Genomic DNA, 22,076 nt, shown 5'->3' with positions numbered 1-22,076 from the left:
TTATATAGTACTGAGACAGACACATATTTGGGGATCTATTTTACAGCTGATCAACAGATCGATAAGGGGAGGGGGAAATAAAGATTTCACCAGGAAGCCCTAAGTGTTTTCACAGAAGTCAGAAATAAAGTAGCTTCTGGCATATAATTCTGAAACAGAACATCTGTACTAGTAAAATTAAGGAGCATTTTGTAGACTACATTAAAAAAAAAAAAACCACACACACACCTTACAGTTAACTATTTCACTGTGTTCTTCAAACTTAAACATACTGAAAGAAAATCTATTCCTAGGAGCCAGTTCAACTATTCCCCTCTGCACAAGACATAGAAAATGCCAGAGAGAATAAATAAATAATATCAGCTTATAGTTACACTGTCAGAGGAAAAGCCTGATGTTTTTGGCAAAGTTTTGTTACTCTTGCCTGCAGAAGAGAGAGTACTATACGGGCAACCAGAAATGAAATGAGAATATGGTCCTGTAATTGACATGCAAGATGCACAGCCATAATAGACACCTGCAAATCCCACCTCATTCCTTTACTTACCAAGCACAGGCATTCCACTACAGCCAAGACTGTGACAAGATTTTATTGTTTCAATTTTAAAGGAACTAAAAATAAACAAATWAAAACTTTTAACAGTGCCGATTTGAAAAGAATACTGTTCCCCAAAGCTTCAAGTTACACACTGGCAAGGAGCCATCCAATCTCTGCAAATAAAAACATTTTCCTGTCATTGATGCACTTCTATTGTAGATTTTAATGGATGCTATGGTAGATTAATTTGGATTCAGAAATATAGAAAGGAAGAGGACTATCTGTTTAAAATAACTTTAAAACTAAAGTAGTATTTTTTCTGCTCCGTTGTTCACAGCTTTCCTTAAAACAGAAGCTACAATTGTTCACTGCTTTCCTTAAGACAGGAGCTACAACTTAGATTACACAATTATTCTATTGCAGCTATCAAATGCTGAAATGAGTAAGACCAAGGAAGAAATTTTAAGTTATCTGACCTACCGACCAGTCCCTTACCAACCAGTGCTAAAGGTCTGGAAGTTCTCTCTCTCTTTCTCTCTCTGAACTGTTTGTGGAAAAGTTCAGATTTGAAAGAGGTAAATGAGTCAAAACTCATCATTACACTAACAAACTTAACCTACTTTTTCATACATACAAAATACCACTCTAAATTGCACACAGCAGTCACACAACCCCACCTGCATGGCTTTTGCCCAATCTAACAACTGACATGGTTCTAAACATCTGCAGGTAATTACATTTACTAACACTATACCACACACAACATACACCAAGTTTGCAATGTTGCTGAGTAGCATTTATCATCAGGTCACAGACCACAGCCATCCGTAATGGCATCCAGCCACAGTAAACGCTCTGGGTACAAAGAAATACAAGGGAAGAAACAATTTATTCATTACAGACAGAATGGCAGGACCCTTGTGGATTATGCACAATTCACATGGGCACAAAGATTCTTCTGACACAGTCTGAGAATATTTACACATATGAGAGTAAGAGGAAGGAGATGAGCAAAGCCGGGCCTGCAGAAGTAGAGGGACAGGCAGAGTGGTTTACAGACTTCCTCAGAAGATTAAGAGTCCTAAAGTGAGCAAGAATAATAACGACAACAAGCACAGGGACAGAAGAGAATCAAGAAGTTATTTCCCCACTTTGCCCTTTCTTTATAAGGAAAGAGAATGCAATTGATGACATCCACTTGCACTGTCAATCCTCTTAAAACAAATACAACACAAACACACTCCTTTTCTCCAATGCTCCAAACCTCTTACAACTCAGATCAAAAGGGACAGCGCATCAAAACAGTATTTCGGCATCAAATACTGCAGGACATGCAAATAAAAGCAGACAGCTTTTTACTTGCATAAATTCTCTGCACTCAGCATTTCAAAGGAGAAGAGGGAAAACGAAACAAAAAAATTGCCTGTAATCTGTAGCTAGATCATTTCAGGTCAGACTGGCTTTTCCAAACATGTTAAATCCTCATTTGCAGTGATCTTTCATTAACTCTTTCAGCAGCAATTCTGAACTAGCACCTTTTAAAATGTGAATTTTCTCCATCCAAAGGCTACCTGAAAGAACTAATTGCAATGTTTTAATTGCATAATGAATGGAGAGCATACCCGTACAACAGTTACGTAAAAGCACTGATCTTTATACAGAAGATTTCTCCACCCTGCCACATGTGAAAGCAGAAAACCTCACTCAGCACCACCTCACTGCAAAGTAACACTAAGCATAAATTAGGAGCCAATTCCCTCAACATATACGCTTCCCTCTGTATTGAGGCACTATGACTTAGTGCCACCGTACATATGCACAATCTCACTGCCGTAGGTAGCTGTTCCTATTAATGCCAACTGGGCAAGAGCTCAGTTTGACACAGTGCCATACTTCATCTTCTTGACCAACAAGATAGAGGGACTGCTTGCCTTACCTTTATGATGCCACTGAACCAGTCAGTGAGAATTTGCAGAGCAGCATTTGTATCATTTCTGACATGAATGAATTCCTCCATTTTAGCACGCTTCCACTTAAAGAACTGCTCAAATACGTCCTCAGACTCATCCGCTTCACAAACTTGACCATACACCACCTCCAGAGAAGCGGACAGCTCCTATGCACCAAGTAAAGCAAACACAAAATAGCAAGTTTGCAAACCGGAAGAATTTTGTGACGATGTACCATATGTAAAATCAGGACATTTAACATAGAAAGTGTTAGTATTACCTACTGGCATGAAATTATTTCTACCTCAAAACCTCTTTCTGCATCCAGTAAGTATCTATTCTATTTGATTTTCCTCTCCGATCTACTGACAGTATACCACCAGACAGTGCAATGCCAGAAAGGATCTCACACCACAGTGTGATTTTCCATTCAAAACAAGGAAGGAAAAGACATCAGAACAAGCATAACAGCTCATAAGAAAATATTTTTATTCTAGACCCTTCTTCCCTACAGACTGGATTTTCCAGTTACGCTCCTCATGATAAAGAGCAAAAAAGGGGATCAATTTACAGTGCTCCTCATAGAAATGCTCAGCTGCAGAAAACAAAGTGAACTTGTCATTGAGAAACAAGGTGGGCAACCAGAGATCAAAGGAACGCTTCTGGACTGATACCTCACTTAAAGAGTCTCCAACCAAACCTCTTATGATTCATCATCATCATCACACAGATTCATTCCTAGATAGGACTGCAGTTACCCATGCGTCTGACACTTCCAAGGCCCTCTGAAATTAGTTTTTCAGTCTGGAAACTTCTACTTCTGTCTAAAAGCATAGTATTCTGAAAGTATATGAAGCACAGGGTTTGTCTCCTTTTGACTTGTATTGGAAAACAAACCAAAGTATTACACACAAGGCAACAGCATTGAGGCAAAAGCCCAGGACAAACAAAATCACTTTTAAAGAAAATATGTCTGTCAAAAGAACAGGGGAAAAAAAAAAAAAAAAACAAGCGAGAGGCAGAGGGGGATGTATCAGTCAATCATCTGTTATGAGTTCTGACAGTAAGCAGCCTTCTTTGCATCTGGCTAGGAAGTCCCATGACGAAAAAATGTTTGAGTGCTACATCAATGTTTGTAGGCAATCTGCTGTAGTTCAAAAGATAAAACTCTCCCCAAAGACTGGCATTTGACTGGACAAACCTGTGCTTTTGTGCTAAATGGCATCCTTCAGCTTTCAAAATCCATCCCAAATAAGATGTATTACCTCATTTCACTTGTCTACATTATTCCCTACCAGAAGATGACTAAAGAAACCCTGAGAAAATCTGCTGACAGTTTGCTTAGATGCAGTGTTTCACTTCTTCTTCCCTCAGATTCCAGAATATTTGAGTTAATATCAGAGACCTTCCCAAGGAACAGCTAGGTCATGTAGAAAAAGAAAAACACCAAAACACCCATTTTCCCTTCATAAGAAAGGTTTTCATCTTAGCTCACAGTCAAATCTGGAGACCTACAGACTCAAAAGCCAATACAACACTATCAAGAAAGCAACCTGATGCAGAACTTAAGTCACTTGTCAGGAGTCTTTCAAACACTTGAAACACCAAGAGGTCATAAGAGCAACCAAATACAACTCAAAGTAAAACAAAACAGACTGTAACACACTACCAACGCAGGCCAAAACACAGCAGCTCTGACCACCTCGTTGAGGACTGCGGGTACTGCTGAGGTGAGGAAGTGAGCTAGACCAGTTTTGCAGAACTACACATGATGCTACAGTTAGGCCCCAACTCTACAGATGCATCGTAGCAAGATTTCAAATCGGGGCCAAAAGCGTAAAAGTTTCCTTGTATTAAATGATCATTATGTTTAGTTATTTATGATAATACACATGAAAAAACATTAAAATACTATTATATAAAATTATAAAACTAATTTCATAACAAATGTTACTATAACAAACAGCACTTGTTCAGTATAATAGATTGCTTAAAGCAGCAATTTCCATCTGAGCCAGATGACATGAGCTATGTATGAATGTGCTTGCCTAGAAGTAAATAGGAGTAGGCTTATGCTAATTTATGGAGGCTATTTAAAACAGCCAAGTGCACAACACACATTTTCTCAAATTCTTTTTTGAACAGCTGGACTTTAATACACCAGGTTCACCAGGCTAGAAAATGGCAAGGAAAGGGAAGCCAGGTTCAAATGGTATAATAGGGGGAGGAGAAGGTAATTTAGCTGCTGTTTAAACAGACTGAAAAGTGGATAATAGAACCGAGAAATGTACTTGTGGACATGTTTCCTGTCCAATATCATGTCCTGTTTATAAAAATAATAGAACCACTCACCTCAGATTATCTCCATGTATTCTATCAGACTATACTCAAGGAAAGAATGCTGTAAGTCCTATTTCTTCTCATTTATTTTTCATACTATAAACATACCTCCTTAAAACATCAGCAGTGTTATTAGCATATGGATATGGAAACAGGCTCCAGAAGGGTAACAAGTTACCCCATGAAGACAACTGCTCAGTGGCCCACACGCACTCATCCCAGTCACTAACTGTGTGAAACTCAAAGGGAGAGGAACAAGGTACTACACTAACCATGGGGCACAGCAAGTACATGTTTACAGAAAGTTACCATGGAACAGCTGACAACTGTTCAGTTCACACCCTAGATTGCTTTAGAGTAACTTGTATATATGCCCACCCTCTCAGCTTTCCTCTTAACCAATGCAACATTACTATTTGGAAAGCAGGGAGTTGAACCCAACTGTTTACTTCACTTCTAGTTAACTGGACTCAGCTGTGACTGAAGCTGTTCCAATTTGCCTGTAGTTCAGACCAGTAACAGTTCTCACTGGAAAGTATAAAATATAAAAGTCAAGAGATGTGTAATGGGGTGGATTTGCAATGCATAGCCTCAGCCAGAAAGGCATTAGCTCCCAAGCTCATATTCTTCTGAGAAACTCTGGAAAATACTTGTTTAAGGACAGCACCACATCTCTTCAGCTCTATAAAACAGCAACCAAGATTCTCACTGATTTTTGGTTCAAGCTTATTCTCGCTTCCCAGCTTGGCAGAAGTATTTTGATCTTCTACCTTCCACCTTCTCATGCAGTAGATGATCATGACAGCTAATCTAAAGAACAAAACTCATTAACACAGCTAGTAGCATCACAGTACATCTCCAAATATTTTCAAAAGCTTATTAAAATTTCACTGCAGTACATTTATCTAGAGGATGCTTAACGCCTACCACCTAGTGGATTAGCACAGCATAACCTGTAAACACCCAGCAAAAAAAAAAAAAAAAAAAAAAAAAAGCTTTCCTCTGTTTGAAGGAGCTGGAACTGGGTCTGGACAAAGCCTCCAGTGATGGAAACCTGTGAAATGCTACCCATTCAAATTCTAGTGAGTCACCAACCTGCAGATTGGACCAGACCCAAAAAATAACTGTATCAAAACATATTTTTGAATGGCATTTAAAAATAATTCCATTAGAAGTCTCTCCAATGCTTCAGTTTTATTAATGCTATTCCAACCCTATATAAACCTGTGTGCCACCTGTAATTGTTAAAGAATATTGGACTGAAGCCATCTAGAATTAATCACTTAGCATAACTCGCTTAGCATTAGTAGCTAAATTTGCTGAAGCCTTAGGCTGCAAGCTGTAAACTTTCACACAGATATGTTGAACTTTTACCTAGTTAAGTAAAAGAAGGCCCCAGAGCTGGCTCAAGTTGGAGAGATAAGGGGGGAAGGGGAGGGGGGGACACTGTAGAGAGAATTAAGCAGTTTAGCATTAATGAGCATCAGCAGGGAGATGGACTTTAACCTAGGACACAGAAGAAAGAAACAAAGGAACCACAAGACTGATCCCGGAGGACAAGATAAGGAAGCAGAAGAGCCAGACAACTAGATAAGAAAGAAGTAACCACAAAGACTGGTTCCAAGGGACAAGATAAAGGAGTAAAAAAATCACACTTTTGCGTAGTTGTCGATGGCTCTAAGAAGTAAAGAGCACACCCAAAAACTACAGAAAGGACCAACCGGGAACTGGAAGACCCCGAACTCTAATATTATGATTGGTTCAAAACTATGGGGTGGATAGTAGAAGGGAAGGCTGTAATTACCCAGGGATTTGTTCAAACAAGGTCCCATTCCGGAGGAACCCAGCTTGAGCTGTTATTTGCTGCTGTACCACTTACAGTAAATCAGTCTGTGATACTCTGCGTCTGAGACTCTGCTTTGGGAAACCTAGGGTCAAGAAGCTTCTTTAACAGTAATCTTGCTACTTTTGTTTACATTTAAGATTACTGAATTTCTATAACAAGCAGGCTGAAACAGCTTAATGAAGAACTTGGCATTTACTCGCCATATTTTTTTACAGAAAGTTCTTACATTTAGAACACTTTAAAGACCAATTATTTAGAAACATTGTAATTAGATTTTCTTAAGCACAGCAATTATTTTCCTATTGTAAGATTAGCTTATCAAAATGGGTGGCCCAACATTAATTTCATTTGGGTACACATGCACGTACAAATAGTTTATTTTCAAAAAGCAGCATCTATTGTTGCCCTGCTTAGGAGACACCTCCTGAACTGGTCATCACCACCATCAAGATCAGACAGGAAAGCGGTGGGCTCATCAACATTGGGGTTCATCCCCAAGGCAAAAACCCATGATCAGGAATGCCAGTTGAAGGACAAAAGCTAGGTCATTGAATCCCAATGGAGAGCCTCTCTAAAGAGCCACTATTATGAATGGAAAAGCTTGCTTGCTTTCTTCATCACATACTCATTCACCACTCACAGCTAGCAAACAAGTATCTCAGTGACAGACAAGAGAAGAGTGACAGCAGAACAACTCCGCAGTCTGAGCGGACGGAAACTGAGCTGGTTCTTAGGTTGGCTTGGATAGTACCATATCATGGCAACAAGGGGTATAACACCATCAACTCAACCAAAATATCAAGATTTGTATGTACAACAGATTACTCTGAATTCTATGCATAACAGCCAGTTTAAAGGCAGCTCAGGTTTGCCTACAGGAACTCAAGCTCACTTGCTGACAGATCATAGATATGTATGTTTACTCAAAGTATCCTACTACACCTGCAGTTCTGTTTTTACCCGATTTGGAATATGACTTGGGAAAGAAACTGGGACATATATAGGGTGACTGAAAGCACACTACAAAAGAACACAGCATGAACTCTAATGGAGACCACCTTCGAGAACACAGCATGTAGCTGACCCACCATGACAGCCAGCCTTGTATTAACTTTTTTTAGTTACAGGTAACAGCCGCCAAAATGTCATTTTTGTGCACAGAGGATACAGCATGCTGGTTTCCCCAGGCTCATAGAAGTACTTAGTCAAAGCAGCCAGGACAAGTTAAAGTATCTTGCAGGCAGAAAAAGGAACAGAAGTCTGTACTGTATTCTGCAACTCTTCAGTGATCCAAGACATGAGAAGCAGAAGTGTCTGACAGACACACCTTCACGGGCTCAAAGCAAGCCCAGATCGGTTCCTGAAAACAAAGGAGCATAGAACAGCTGGTACCAAGACAGAAAATAGAGCAAGCAGCTACTCAGGCTGCTCACATGCAGAATCTCTTGTCCTCATGCACACAAGTAAGTCTCTCTTGGAAAACTATTACTGCACAGGACAGTATCTAATGCTCTGCTGACCAAAAGCCCACAAGAAAGATAGACTGAACATATGGAAATTAATAGACTGCAGTCTCTTGATAGAGATCTTTTCTTCAGGATAAGAGACTTTGCAAAGAAAAGGATTCCAGGGAGACTGGTACTAAAGTCAGTCAAGGCATCAAGGAAAACACAAGAGGACAGAAGGATGAATATCCCTCAAAAAAATGTCAGTCCCCTTTTGTGTTCTTCAAGAGTCTTGCATTAGCATTCCCTAACAGGCCACAAACCATGGAAAAAAAAATGAAAGACTGGAAACCACCCTCAGCAAGCTTTGGAAGAAGAAAACTGAATCCTGCTCATAGGGATGAGAAATATATGCAAGATACTACATTTACACTGCAATTGCTGTGGTACAGTCAAGACTAGCAGAAGACTTGAGACATCAGCTAGTGCTCCAGCAAAGAGGATACTGGCCAGTGAAGGAAGCAGCTTTTGTATTGTATGGCCAGGGCAGGAGGCACAGAAGCAGCATTCTGCACGGTGAGGCAGATAGCAAAAGGCAGATTTGGCCAAGCAGACAGTAGCCCAGGTTCCTTCCAAGATAAAAGGGTGATCAGCATCACTTCATCTTTGAGTGCAGCAATATCTCCAAATCCCAGAAACACGTCTTCAATAAAGGGACTCAAGACAACTTGGGGCAGAGATACACTTCTAGACACTGAAGTTCCTCCTTCCTCTTGACACCACCAGACCATGGTGGTAATGTGCTCGTACCATGGAAAAACTAAGTTATTTACACTTGAGAAGGCAAAGACAAAGAAGTCAGAAGTGGTTGCAGTTGAGTGTCACATTTGAAGTCACTGTACAGGCTGTTCTCAACCAAAGAGCCTTGGACTGCCATAACTGCAAGGAGGTACCCATGGAACAGGTCTTCAGCAACCCTTCAGTTATGTTTTCTTTACATGGGGAAAATATTGTGCCAACAGACTAAAGCAGGAAAGTAAATCAGAGCCACAGAAAACAGAAATTCCACAGGTAAAAAAAAAAAAAAAGCTATGTCCCAAGAGCACAAATGAAGCTAGTATTCTACTGTTCAGAAGTGGTAAGACTGGACTATGCTGTAGTTACAGTTTCTTCAAAACTGTTGTTTGGAAGCAGCAAGGAGGTGTTAAAATCAGTGCTGTTCATAAGAACCCAATCTTGTATACATGTGGACAAATAAAACTGCAACTTGCACAGACAAGCTGTTAAACCACTGACTACCTTTCTCCCTCCCCMCACACACTTGTACAGTCAAGATAAAAGCAAATAATATTTCTGAAAGAGGAAGACACTACTTTTAAAAGTTCAGAAGCACTGGTTTGGTAGTATTTGTCACTGTTAAAGTGCTTTTCAAAAACCCCAATTGCCTCTGCAGAGTCTTATGCACCTATGTCCCCTTCTTCTGCTGGTGAGGGACTAGGAGGGAGAGACACTCTTGGCATAAACACGTGCGTCTATAGTGTGTAACTCACATCATAGACAAAAAACACTTTACACATTTTACACAGTGCTACACTAGTTCAAACACAGACATCTTAACAAAAAGAAACAGGACAGAGTATAACCCAACTACAAAACACAGCACCACAATTCACTGGGTAACTGCATTTGACTTTTTAAACTGTAGATTTTATCCTTAACGTTTCCATCTTAACATTAAGTATTCTGTGCTTTGTGAAACCTTGTTAGTCACCAGACAGAGCACAGTAAGAGAAAACTATTGCCTAAATCCAGGATCTAGATAAGAAATTATAACATTTTGCCTCAAGAAACAAAATATTTAGGAAACTAAGATCACAACCCTAAGGAACTACAGATGTCAGATGTACAATTTACCTCAGAAATATGATGTAAGCCTTCATCTACTGCTGTTGAGGTCTCCAACTATAAAACATTTATATTTAAGAAACACCCCCACAGGGTCTCAGTGTTTAAGAATCAATAACCATAAAAGCTCATTCCCCACCTGCAATGTTCTTGAGCGCTCAGAGAGGGGCAGTTGATCCACTTCCAAAATTAATTCTTCCACTGCAGAATACAGATTTTCCTGCACCTCATTTCTCTTGATAATCAATTCATCTCTTTCATCCTACGCAGAAGGAAGAGCAAGTCAGCAGATCACATCCAAACTCCACACACACAGGCACAATGCAGGAAGTGACTGAGGGGGAGGGGAGGAGGGAGTGTGACTCCCAGCAAAGTATGAATAGTACAATACAGACCCGACTAGGAATGAGTGAAAATGAGTTTGCTTTTACCCTCTGCTCCTGTGACATAATGACCTTGCACAACTACTGACGCCTTCACAGTGTAAGTATGACTGCATCATCAGAACTACAGAAGCAGTTTTTGCAAGACCGAGGTCTTGAATAGCAGAGTCCTAACTGCTACTATTAAAAACTTAAATATCCCAGTTGTCCTGCAATTATAATTTGAATTACCAAATTTAGAATTTGGATTACACACACTTCCGCGCACAGCAGATTATGTGCACAAAGTCAGACTGCAAAAGCTTCCTTGCTGGAGAAGGAAATTCTAGAACCAAAAGACCTTTTACCAATTTTTTCCTTACCTTGTAGCAGGAGAGACAAGTGACCTGTCAACTCCCTGCTGATTATGTGCAGGAAGATCATTAAACTAAAGGTAGTTTTCTAGAAACAAAAAATGAAGTTTCCCATGAGTGACTGGCAGGATTAGTTCTGCTAATGGCAAAAGAACCCCACATTCACATCAGATAAGTTACATAACAGACTCACCAGAACTAAGCGTCTCGATTTGAGTAGAGGAAGTTAAAATCTATATGCAGAAGTATGTTTTCAACGTTCTCTTAACAGTGTTTTAACCCAACATGCCAATAGGAGTATGAAGATATATATAAACAGGAAAAACTAAACTACAGCTTTACAGACCTGTTGTAAAGGCTCACATCTCCAAAAATAAAAAAAGTAAATGAGATGACTCAGATACCTACAACAGCGTCCTGACACAAGAGGGTCAAAAAATAAAATAAAACAAATAAAAAGTCTCAGGAAGTCTGGTGCAGAAGGCAGTTAGTAAAGAAACACAGGAACAGGAAGAAACAAAAGAGAGCTTAACTGGGACCCTAATGTCAGTTTCCAGCACAGCAATGAACTTTTAACATAGCCCAAGGAACACTTCCTACTAAAAAAGAGGAAAAAAGAAATTTGTATGTATGCACACACACAGGTGTCCAGAGACTTTTTAAATTTAGTTTATGCAGGGAAAGCTTAGACATTCACTAAATCAGTTTGTAAGTATCCATGTAAGGTAGACTAGAAACCTTTTGGGTCTAACAGAAAGGACAGAATGAGATCAATGGCTGGAAACTGAAAGATAAACTGCAGCTAAAAAACCCGAAGCTGCAGCATACAAAGGGATGTAAAACCCAGATTAGCAATTTAACAGATGCTGTAGTTCTGCTGTACATTAATGGGCTAGATAATAAAAAAAAAAATCTGTGGATTAAGTTCTACTATGTCAGGTGAGCATAAACAAAAGACAAAAAACACTGGATTTAATAGGCACTTCTGCACTTGGTGAACGTCTCTCATGGCCAAAAGTATACAATATTTGTATAGATCTCCTGCTGTTTTGTCCTCATAAGACAGGAGCTAGCTTGTAAAAGAACATTGTAACATGCTGCATAAAATATGCAGGAGTTCTTTGATGTGAAGAACACTTTCCAAATATTACTTCAAAAGCCAGAGCGATAGAGACTTAATATAGTAAAAGATTCAACCAGGCAACCAAACTAATTAATACCAATTTAAGCATCAGGGCTAAATTCAACAGTCAACACAAGTCTGAATGACAAACTGGGAATTCAAGAGATGGCTCAGTGGCCACAGGAACGTCTGCCATTTAACTGGGTACCTTCAGCAACTAACACCTCACCAAATAATGTTCGCTGAAGTTCTCATCTAATAGGTAAGTACACAAAGTATTTTAAAAGTCTATGATACAAAATAAAGCTGTATTTTATTTTAGGTGTAGTTGGAAAAGTCTTTAGCTTGTTTTCAGGAAGGATGATAAGCTTAATGAAATTCTGCTGTTTTGTTATTATGATGAGCTTACATCTTTCTATCTGGTCTATCTCATATCAAACAAAATTAAATAAAACCCCCACACCCCAACCACTGCACTGGGTCACACCGAATGCCAAGCCAGCTTAGCGCCTTGTTTCTGAGAAGTATAGCATGCATATGGAAGAGTGCAAGAGGAGGGTAGGTATGATGCAAACATCCCACAGGTGCATCCTTACTTTAGTGTGATTTAATGACCCCACAAGCAAGAGAAAAATGCATCCAAAATACTGTATTTAAAGCCACTAATATATCTATCCCCTCCATGGATAGGTCTAATCCATTTTGAGCCTGTTTCTACTTTTGGCCTCAATTTTTGGATCTATTCCGTGCAAGTTACCAAACTCCAATATGCAGTATACAAAATAGTTAAAACTAGCTCTAGAATAAGCATCCTCATTAAATGCCTCCATTTCCCTCCCCTGCCCTCCCACCCTTTTTTTTTTTTTCTTTTAAATGAGGGCACTGAATAGTTCTTTTTAAACATCGGTGTGATTGCTTTTTCATCCTTCCCCAAAAATGCTGAATGTTTGTACACTACAGTCTCTCACAATGTCAATCCTGAACCATTTTTTAAATCTAAATCCTAAAATCAAGCAACATTTATCCATAAAACACCATCTACAATATCTGTAAGTATCTGTATTGCACCTTATTGTTATGAGTATCTGCCTACATTGCAATCAGGAAAACTTCTAATTATCCCTGTTTTTCACCTATAAAGCTGCCATCCTCTCAAAGTTTCATAGGACAGCTGGTCAGGTGACCAACAGCACAACCCCTCCTATTTGGGACAGAATTTTCATGAGAATTTGATTAATTTGAAATATATTTTAAGCAGTGTTACTCTAGAAGAACCATCTCTCTCTTTTTCTTTTTTAAATAATGTAAACTATGTCCTAGTACTGCCTCAGTTCACTGATTATCTTCTTATGCTACCAAGACATCTATTACATAAATATCCTATTTAAGAACAAATGCTCCAATCACCCATCTTCCTATTCTGGGATTTATAAAGTCAGGATTAAAAAAAAAAAGTTTCAGAGTAGATGCACAAAAACCAGGAAATATCCAGTTAAAACAGCCCAAACCAACTATGGAAGCACAGACAGAAAACTGAGCAGGGGAGTTGAACTAGATGATCTCCAGAAGTCCCTTCCAACCTCAACCATTCTGTGAGTCTGTGAAATAACAGCATTTACTCTGCACTCCAACTTTATTGGGTTTACTCACACCTGTGACATCAAGGTGTGTCAGGTTTCTCCTGAAGCAAGACACAAGGTTCACTCCCAAGAACTTACAAACAAATGAGACTTGTGGCGGTGAGAGAAGCCATCAACATTCCAGGGAGGTTAAAGGAAGATCACATTACTTCAGTAAGTGAATAGCAAGATTTAACTTAGTAAAACCAATTTTGACAGCTAGGTTGACAGATAAAGCAAACAGTTAAAAGTCTGTTATAGTTTTATCCATCTATTTGGGTACACTAGGTTTCTTGTACGCTAGATGTGTACCTCATTTTAACTGAATAGGAAATAAAGTCAGTGATTCCAATATATTTGGTTGCAATACCAAAAAGATTTGTTAATGTTCCCACAATCAATACAATCTAAGTAGGGATGACAAGAAGGAAAACAAGCCCAGCATTTTATTGTGTGCCTCTTAGACATTTCTTGTATTTGAAAATACAGTAGCAAAGGTTCTGGGGCATCTTACAGCACTTGAAAAATAGTTTTTAAGATCAAAGAGATCCTCAGGAAAAAAGAAAATTAAGTTGTGTCACCACACTGCCCATTAAAAATAGGACAATCTTTCTCATACAAAGTCCATCTTCAGTTCAGGTTAGTTACAGTAGCCCTAGCACCATGCTAAAACTCATATTCTATAGACTTCACCTCCCAAAGATTTCTGAGTGCTTGAGACAGATTCCACAAGCACCACAAAATGTCCTGCTTCCACTTCATCTTGAAAACTAAATTAATTCTTCAGGCAGCCCTACGCTTAAACATACATTCCCACTTATGCCCTTTGCTGTTCTCAGGTACTCTGGGGACTACTTGACACCTGGCAGAATTCCCGTCTACTCTATTTTTTCCTGTTTAAAATACTTGTGACGCTACCATGACAGCTTGCTCTCTTCAGAGGGAGCAGGAATTTTGAGAAGCAATGGCATGCTCTTGAACAATCACAGGATTTCACACCACCATTCGTTTACACCTCAGCAAGATCCTGTGCAACAAGGAACAGTGTCAGAATGGAGAGGGGAAGGGGCTGCTGTTACTTTCTAAACAAAACTAGTTTTCAGACCATATGTGAGGCCACACCTCACTAACACAAAACGCAGGGCTACACAAACACATGTTGAGCTACCAAAGGCAGCACAGCACCACAAGCTCATTTCAATACTATTTCAACTACTTTTAACAAGCACAATGGACTCATGCAGACATGACTTGATCATTAGCCATTCATAACAAGAAGGAATGACAACAGCAACATTATGTCTAATGTATTCCAACAAGTCAGTCCATCAGAAAATCCTCACACTCCAAGAATGAAACCTCTTTTCATAGTGTTCCTCATGGAAGAATGCTGTTTGCTGGGTCTGGCACACTCCCCCATTCGTCCATCCCCGTCACCCCCCCCAAAAAAGCTGGCAAAAAGAGCGACACCTGAGTGACCCCAGAGGAATTATCTCCCCCACTGAACAAACACACTGAGACTCCCCAGTCATTTCACTACATCTGTCCTAATTCTTGTCCAGATTAAGATTTTTCTTCTCTTCTGCCCCCCAACCTAATCGAGTCAGAGCAAAACTGGATTAAGTGTGAAAATGAGTTCTAAGATGGCTGAAGTTCAAGTTTTGCTCCTGGAAGTAGATCTTTGCTTTATTTGTCCACTGATGCTCACCAAGGTTTACAAATCCGCTTAAGCGCAAATATTCCGTGTAATCTCTAAAAGATTCCAACCACTACTATTTCATGTGGATCAGGAATTCACTCAAGGAAAGTTTGTTTAAATGAATCCTTAAGCCTAACCCAGCCCTGCAAACACACTCTGCTACCTGTTCCCTGCTGCAACATAACACCCTGGGTTCCTGGATATCTCACAACCTAGCTATTCTCTTCCTATACATTACTTCCCTATACAAGACAACACCAAAATGCCATATATTTGTTAACAGTATTATCTTAATGTTTTCAAGTTTAAACATTTGACTTAGATTTTAGTAAATAAAAGAATCCTTAGTCACCTACAACAACCAAACATACACCACACTATAGATATTTTTATTACTTTTCTCTCCATGGTTCTCTTCATTGCTCATTTTCTCCTCCATTTCACAAACTGCTAAATCAGTGTAATACAGCAATACTCCTTAAGCAAACACATTTAAAATGTTTTAGGTTATACTTTAAAATTTCATAACACATTTGCTATCTTTTTCCCAGATCACAACTACCTTCTCTGCCTTACCACAATGCCTGTCAGACCAGGAAACCTTCTGACTCTCCAAAGCAGCAACTCTGTCTTTCAGGTACCTGGAAGGTGCAGTATATAACCACCACTTTTCTCTGTACTCAAGCAGGCTTCTTCAGATAGGTTGTTGCAGAGAAGTAACACTAGATGGCAGCTTTCCCCTATACAAGCCCATCTTCCTACAGAACTCCCAAATTACATACTGCCCTCCCCATAGGCAGGGAGCATATACTAAGTACTAGCATGCTGCTTTAAAAAGGTTTTCAAGACAGAAAACACTTTAGCTGTGCAGCTGCAGCATCTAACTATTACAGCACAGTAACCCCTTAGCTACTCCATTCTGATGTCCGTATCATTTTAAAATCAAAGGCATCAAAAAAGCCTACAGTTAAGTGAAAATAACACTCCATTAATATACCAGTTGCTGGCAAATGTAGCAAAGCCTCCAATATTACCTAACAAAGGGCAGATTTTTCCATTCTGTGCTCATGACATCCAACTATACTTACAAGACTAAAATACCATCAATAGCTGTTAAATTATAGCTCTTGATGCAAAAGTAATTCCAACCTACCACATTTTTGCACAACTGAATCATCTCTTGAGCCAAGTCATATTCCACCCAAGTCTTCTGCAATTTTTCCAAGGAACACGGAACAGTGAGACATCCTTCTGTAACCACTTGTATAGCTTGTGAGAGGTCTTCCCCAAAACGAGTATTCTTATTAGTGTGCCTAAGTGGTAAGGAGGAAACAACATCTTACCTGGAAAGTATTTTTTTTTTTTCCAGAACTCAAACATTTTAAAAGTCAGTGCTATTCAAACCCATTGTACATAACTATCTTAAGATAGCACCTGCCATGTTAATAACCTGGTTTCTTTCAAAAGGTAGCAGCAGCATTCAGGTCTGTAAAATCCCTTTCTGAGGAGAAAGAAGGAAGCAACATGACTACATTCATTATACCTCAGTATTGATGAGGCTGTATAGGCGCATTGTCTCTCTTCCTTTTAGTTTTCCCATTGTCTCATTTCCACACGTGTTTTGGAGGGTTTTTTTGTTTGTTTGGGGGTTTGTCTCCTGCAGAGGTATACACCTTAGTACAACCATCTTTTGGAAAAAGTGCTCATCTATACCAGAAAAAGAGATACTCCCTCCTAAAGGGGTCAATGATCATTTCTGTTCCAAGTCTTCTCCCCACTGCAGGTCTGCCCCTTCTTTTAAAACTGAAGGGGAGTTTGGGCTAGCAAATGAGATATGCCTCTCAGCAATCTAGGTACCAAAGAGACTCTGACTGCCCAGCTACTGTTAAAGACTAGCTACATTTAATTAATAAGCATCTTCTTGGAACTGAAAGCTCTTCTCACAACAGCTGTGGGAAAGAAGCAGAAGAAGTGAATTAGAGTCATCTGATGAACACTCAGAAGCAGGAAATGCAAGTCCCAATGTGACAGAAAACTCAGGTTTCAGCCATGGTTTTAGGAAACAGTCGCAAACTCTGTATACATTTTGAAAAAAGAAGGCAGCAGAATAAAATAATGTTGCATTTTCTCTTTAAAAAGTAACTGGGAAACAAAAAGCATGCAATGGTTTCAAGAGATAAACAGGCCAATAGTATATAGTACTATTTTAGAAATGACCAGAAGAAAAAAAAAAAAAAAGAAAAAAAAAATACATACCTAATTTCTTTCAGTACCTTCACATTAGCAACCAAACTTCTCATTTTTGTTCCCATGTATTTACTTAAGGTTTCCTCAAAACGTTCAGCAGTTTCCCTAGATGCTTCCTTTTCTTTCTGAATTATTTTTCAATTTTGGAGGAAGGTTTCAGTAAAGAAAAATATAAAGTGGAATCAACAGGCAGCCAGGGTTACTAACACACAGACCGTAATTTAAACTTTTAAAAACTAGAGATTAAAAAAAAAAGTCACCAACAAAACACCCAAAAATATATGTAAAACAAGGAGAATCATTTTTTAAAACAGCTTTTTAAAAGGTTAATGGTTCATTTCTTTCCTCTTACTTCAGTAGCAATATATGTTCAGGTGAGCATCACTTTTGTATTTTGTCCATCACACCCCTAATTGCTCACAAGTTTTCAGAAAAATCTTTTTCTTTTTTTTTTCTTTTCTTTCTTCATTGAGAAATTCCTACTTATTAATACAGAAAAACAAAGTGCAGGATCTCACTCTCATAACCACTACATCTCAATGTGGTGCAGCAAGAACTCTTGCTGTATTAATAACCAGCCTTACCTTCTCACAAGGAATTTTCTCGAGACACAGGAAAAAACAAAAACAAACAAAAAAGGCCCCACACATTAGACTATATTCCTTCAGGTGCAACCTAAAGTTAAAAGCACTTGCTCGCATACTACAGAGATGCTTTTATAAATCCCACTTTAGGTGATGGGAAAAAAAAAATTCTTAGATTTTATTAGCCTTCCAGACTTACCACATTAAAAATAAAAAAACACCAAAACATACCCACACATAAAAGGATTTAAACAGATTTGGGGTTTTTTGGTTTTTTTTTTGGGGGGAATAGTTTTGCATCTAAAGTCTCATGACTGCAGATCTTTTTTTTCCTTTTGGAATTACTCCTCAGAGTGAAAAAAAGCACATCATCACTCCCTGCTAAAAAACACTTCACTCTGGGTGCAATCATGGGAGGAAGAGACTTTCATACTTAAAATAATATCTACAGCCTTTTCTTCTAAAGTAGTTTGCTTGCAGGCAACATGAAAAAAAATCATTAAAAAAAGAATACAGACAAGAAATGCTTCTAAGAATTCCCTGCATTAAATAAATTTTCTTAGCTGTAGACGTGTTTTGTTGGTTGTTAAAGTTACTTTAGCTTGCACAGAAGTGCACAAACATGGTATCTTTAGCTGATGAAGAATCTTTGCAATGACAGGTTAGTATATGCAGAAACACAGTTCTCCTATGTAGAGGCACCTGAGCAGCAAAGCTGGTTATGAACAGTTTTATTCCAGTAAGAAAGAAGGAGGGAACAGCTCTGCGCAAGTTCAGTTTTTGGGGTGTCAAACAGATTTACACAATGGCAGGTTTTCCTTTCTTAACAGCAGATATGCAAGAGTTTGCACAATTTTTTTCCTCAAATTGATACGAGCATAACACCCTTGCACATCACAATGTCTTCTTATTAATGTCATTTATTAAACTTAAAACCATATAAGGCATTTTTAAGCCTATTTACTAAGTATGGTGTTTAATCAGCCAGTGTCAAAAGTTTCCCCTGTAAAGCATGATCTGCATCTGATATCTGCATCTTTTTAACTAAGCAAGAATTAAGAAACTAAACATTTTCATCCAGTTCTACAATTCAACAGCTCGTTAGATGCTTAATAATTTTCAGCCCAATAGACAGAAAGTTGTTTTAGCCTCTAAGCTTGGAGGGGGGGAGGGGAGGAAGAGGACTACATCCTTATACATAAAGGATGTTTTTAACCACCCAGCATAAAACTGAGTTTACACTGAACAGCTAGTTCCAAACAAGCAACTGCATCAGCAAGGCGGTGGTGAGCCAGTGCCGGCACCTAGGGGAGCAGGGGTCCAAGCTGGACTGCAACACAAAATGCAGTCACACACCGACAGCCTCTCCCTGCACTAGAGGAAGTCAAGTCTTCGCTCCACTGGTTCAGTTTTGCCATATTCCAAACAGGACAATGTACGGCCTTGAGCTGCAGTACGACGAAACTACAAGATGGAAGCATTTGCAAATGCTTTTCTTCCCCCTCCATTTTTTTCGCATGTGCATTTCCATATACCTGAAGTTCACATTTCAGCTGCTCAACCTTCAGCTCTAGTTCCTTCTGCATCTGCATGAGATTTTCATTCTCCTTTCTAAGAGCTTCATTTTCTTCAACCAGCTTCTGATCTTTTCTTATTTTTTCTAAACTGCTGTCCGACACTGAGCCAGAAGCTAGCATTTTTTCCCTTTTAAAAAAGAATTACAAGGAATTAATTTAAAAAAGTGCAATCTTCCATGCTATAGTAATCTGAACAACGATTACAGATCTCCACATCAAAAATGCTATATGAGCATCTACACAATCACACTTTATTTCTTGAGAATTTGTATCCCTGTCCACTCCACACAACTGGAGCTGGGGAGTATCAGGAGTATCACAAAAACTGATACACAACACAGGAAGAACAGAAAAAACAATGTTTAAAAAAGAGAGAGAGAGGGAGAACTTCAAATGACATTAACCATTTATATGTTTTCACATTCACTTTAAATCAAGTTAATTTCCTATCCAAAATACATCTTACTATACCACACTGCAGCCTCAGAAAAAAATCAAGGTTCACTGTAATTCTACCTACTAAATAGGCCAGAACACTTTAAAGCTAGGGTTTGGGATCTACAAATTAAAGGGAGGGAGGGTTTGGGGTTTTTTTCTTTTTTTTAATAACTAAGCACAGCAATGTGAAGCAGTCTGTCACAGCATACTATCCAGTGTTTCACTACTCCCCACATCAACTTCACCCTCTCCTGCATGGCTTCAGGTATACCATAGTTTTTGTTTCCCAGTTCCCTTCGCATCCTAAGAAGGGCTGCAACATGTAAAAAGTTAAAGGACACTAGAACGCACAAATGGAACAGAGGATCTGCTGGCTACCAGCCACGCAGGCAGTCAGGATTCTTTGGTGTACAATGCAATCGCGACACAGAGCAAAACAAAGAAAAAGGATTTTTCTTCTTTAAATCAGATTCAGAGCATCTCCAGAATTCAGAAGAGAGGCCAGATTCAAAATAATCCAGCATGAGACATTTTGAGACATAAATTTAAACTTTTTTAAAAAGCATCTTATTTCATGTTAGTTATTTGTTAAGAGCGTAGACTTGCCTAACTGATCTAGTTGTAACACAAAACTGAAAGCCATTCTAGTATGTGGAAAGGTGCACTCAGCTTTCATTAAAATGCTCAAGAAGTTCAAATTATCGAACATTGGCAAATTCTAAACTTTTTTTTAAAAAAAGAACATTACTTCTTACACTATCTCAACTCTCTGAATGCCAAGCACCATCTTTCCCACCCACAAACATTTTTCTCAGCAGCCTGTTGCCATGACAATCCCAGCAACTGTAGGACAAGTCTCTTTTTAAAGATTTCTGACAACAACTGTAACTGCTAACTTACCACCACCTCTTTTCAATGTAATTACAAGTTGCAGAGACAACATTATCCTCTAAAGCTTACTTCTAACTGTGACTGCTGACTTTATTTCTTATAAGCACATACTGTTACACTCCTACACAAACAAATAATCAAAATATGTTTGTCCTGCTAGGTAAGTGTGCTTTTATGTTCCACATTTGTGCCCAGTGAGCTTTTAATACAGGTAAATAAACAGGGACTAGCTGTATAAAGTCTCAAGAACAAGCTTGTAGAAATTACGGAGGTTTAAACAAACACTGCCATCTACCACTGCAAAAACCTTTCAGAGGCCTGATGTCCTGCAACCTTCACCTTCAACTAAGTTTTACTGTATCTTCTCCTCTGCCTAATAGTCATTACCCCTTCTTTCCTTCTCCAGATCTGTTAAGATATGTAAGAGTATGTCTCTGGAAAACAAACGAGAAAGAACAGTCTACTTAATGARCAACAAAACTAACGAACTGGTTTTCTACAGATCAATGTCCTAATCCCCATCACCACACCATACGCACACACAGGCATGCATGCTTTCCTTCCACTGAGTACCACTATTACACAATACTGGAATGAAAGAAATTGAACTTTGTATTTTAGATGTTTATCCCCCCTCCATCTTCTCAGACACACAAAGTGCAGCAGCAACACTAATTAGTCCACACACACAAACTTATTTATGATATCCCATTGCCTTACTTTGTGACAAACATACGGCTTCCCATAAAATTCTCATTCCTTGCACTGGCAACTACGTGCTCAAAGCGCCCTCTTGGTCTGCTGAGTGAACGATCGGGTCTGTTTATCCACAGAGGAACTGGAACTTTTATACTCCAAGGTTGGTTTTGCATGAGATCTGCTTTTTTCTCTTCATCATTTTTAGTGTTTACTGGAGATCTGCATTTTTCAGCAAACCCTGTCTTAGCTACCTCTTCTCCAATATCTGTTTTTTCATACTCTGCTTGGACAATGATGGTACCATCCTTGTGCTTGGCTTTGTGTCGTATTTTTATTTCTTTTTCGAAAACTAGGCTGCTCAGGAACTTCTTCCCCTGTAAAATAAAATATACTTAAATTGTACGTTAGCCACTGAATAGCTGAAATCAACCATCTTTCTT

General features: G+C 38.9%; 1 protein-coding gene across 1 annotated transcript in view; it reads right to left on the bottom strand.

The window, feature by feature from the left end:
- STK31 (serine/threonine kinase 31) overlaps positions 1-22,076 on the bottom strand; it is a 44,642-nt gene that overhangs the window by 17,149 nt on the left and 5,417 nt on the right. The window contains exons 6-11 of the mRNA XM_026082836.1: positions 21,658-22,010; positions 19,567-19,735; positions 17,457-17,572; positions 16,354-16,513; positions 10,163-10,285; positions 2,475-2,654 (exon numbers count right to left, since the gene is read on the bottom strand). Of these exons, the coding sequence (XP_025938621.1) occupies positions 2,475-2,654; positions 10,163-10,285; positions 16,354-16,513; positions 17,457-17,572; positions 19,567-19,735; positions 21,658-22,010 (1,101 nt within the window). The remainder of the gene's footprint in view (positions 1-2,474; positions 2,655-10,162; positions 10,286-16,353; positions 16,514-17,456; positions 17,573-19,566; positions 19,736-21,657; positions 22,011-22,076) is intronic.

The sequence above is a fragment of the Apteryx rowi genome, unplaced genomic scaffold (assembly GCF_003343035.1).
Source record: "Apteryx rowi isolate R43461 unplaced genomic scaffold, aptRow1 scaffold_595, whole genome shotgun sequence".
Taxonomy (NCBI): Eukaryota; Metazoa; Chordata; class Aves; order Apterygiformes; family Apterygidae; genus Apteryx; species Apteryx rowi.
Note: the sequence above shows the minus strand (reverse complement) of the source record. Positions and strands in the feature narration are given on the sequence as shown.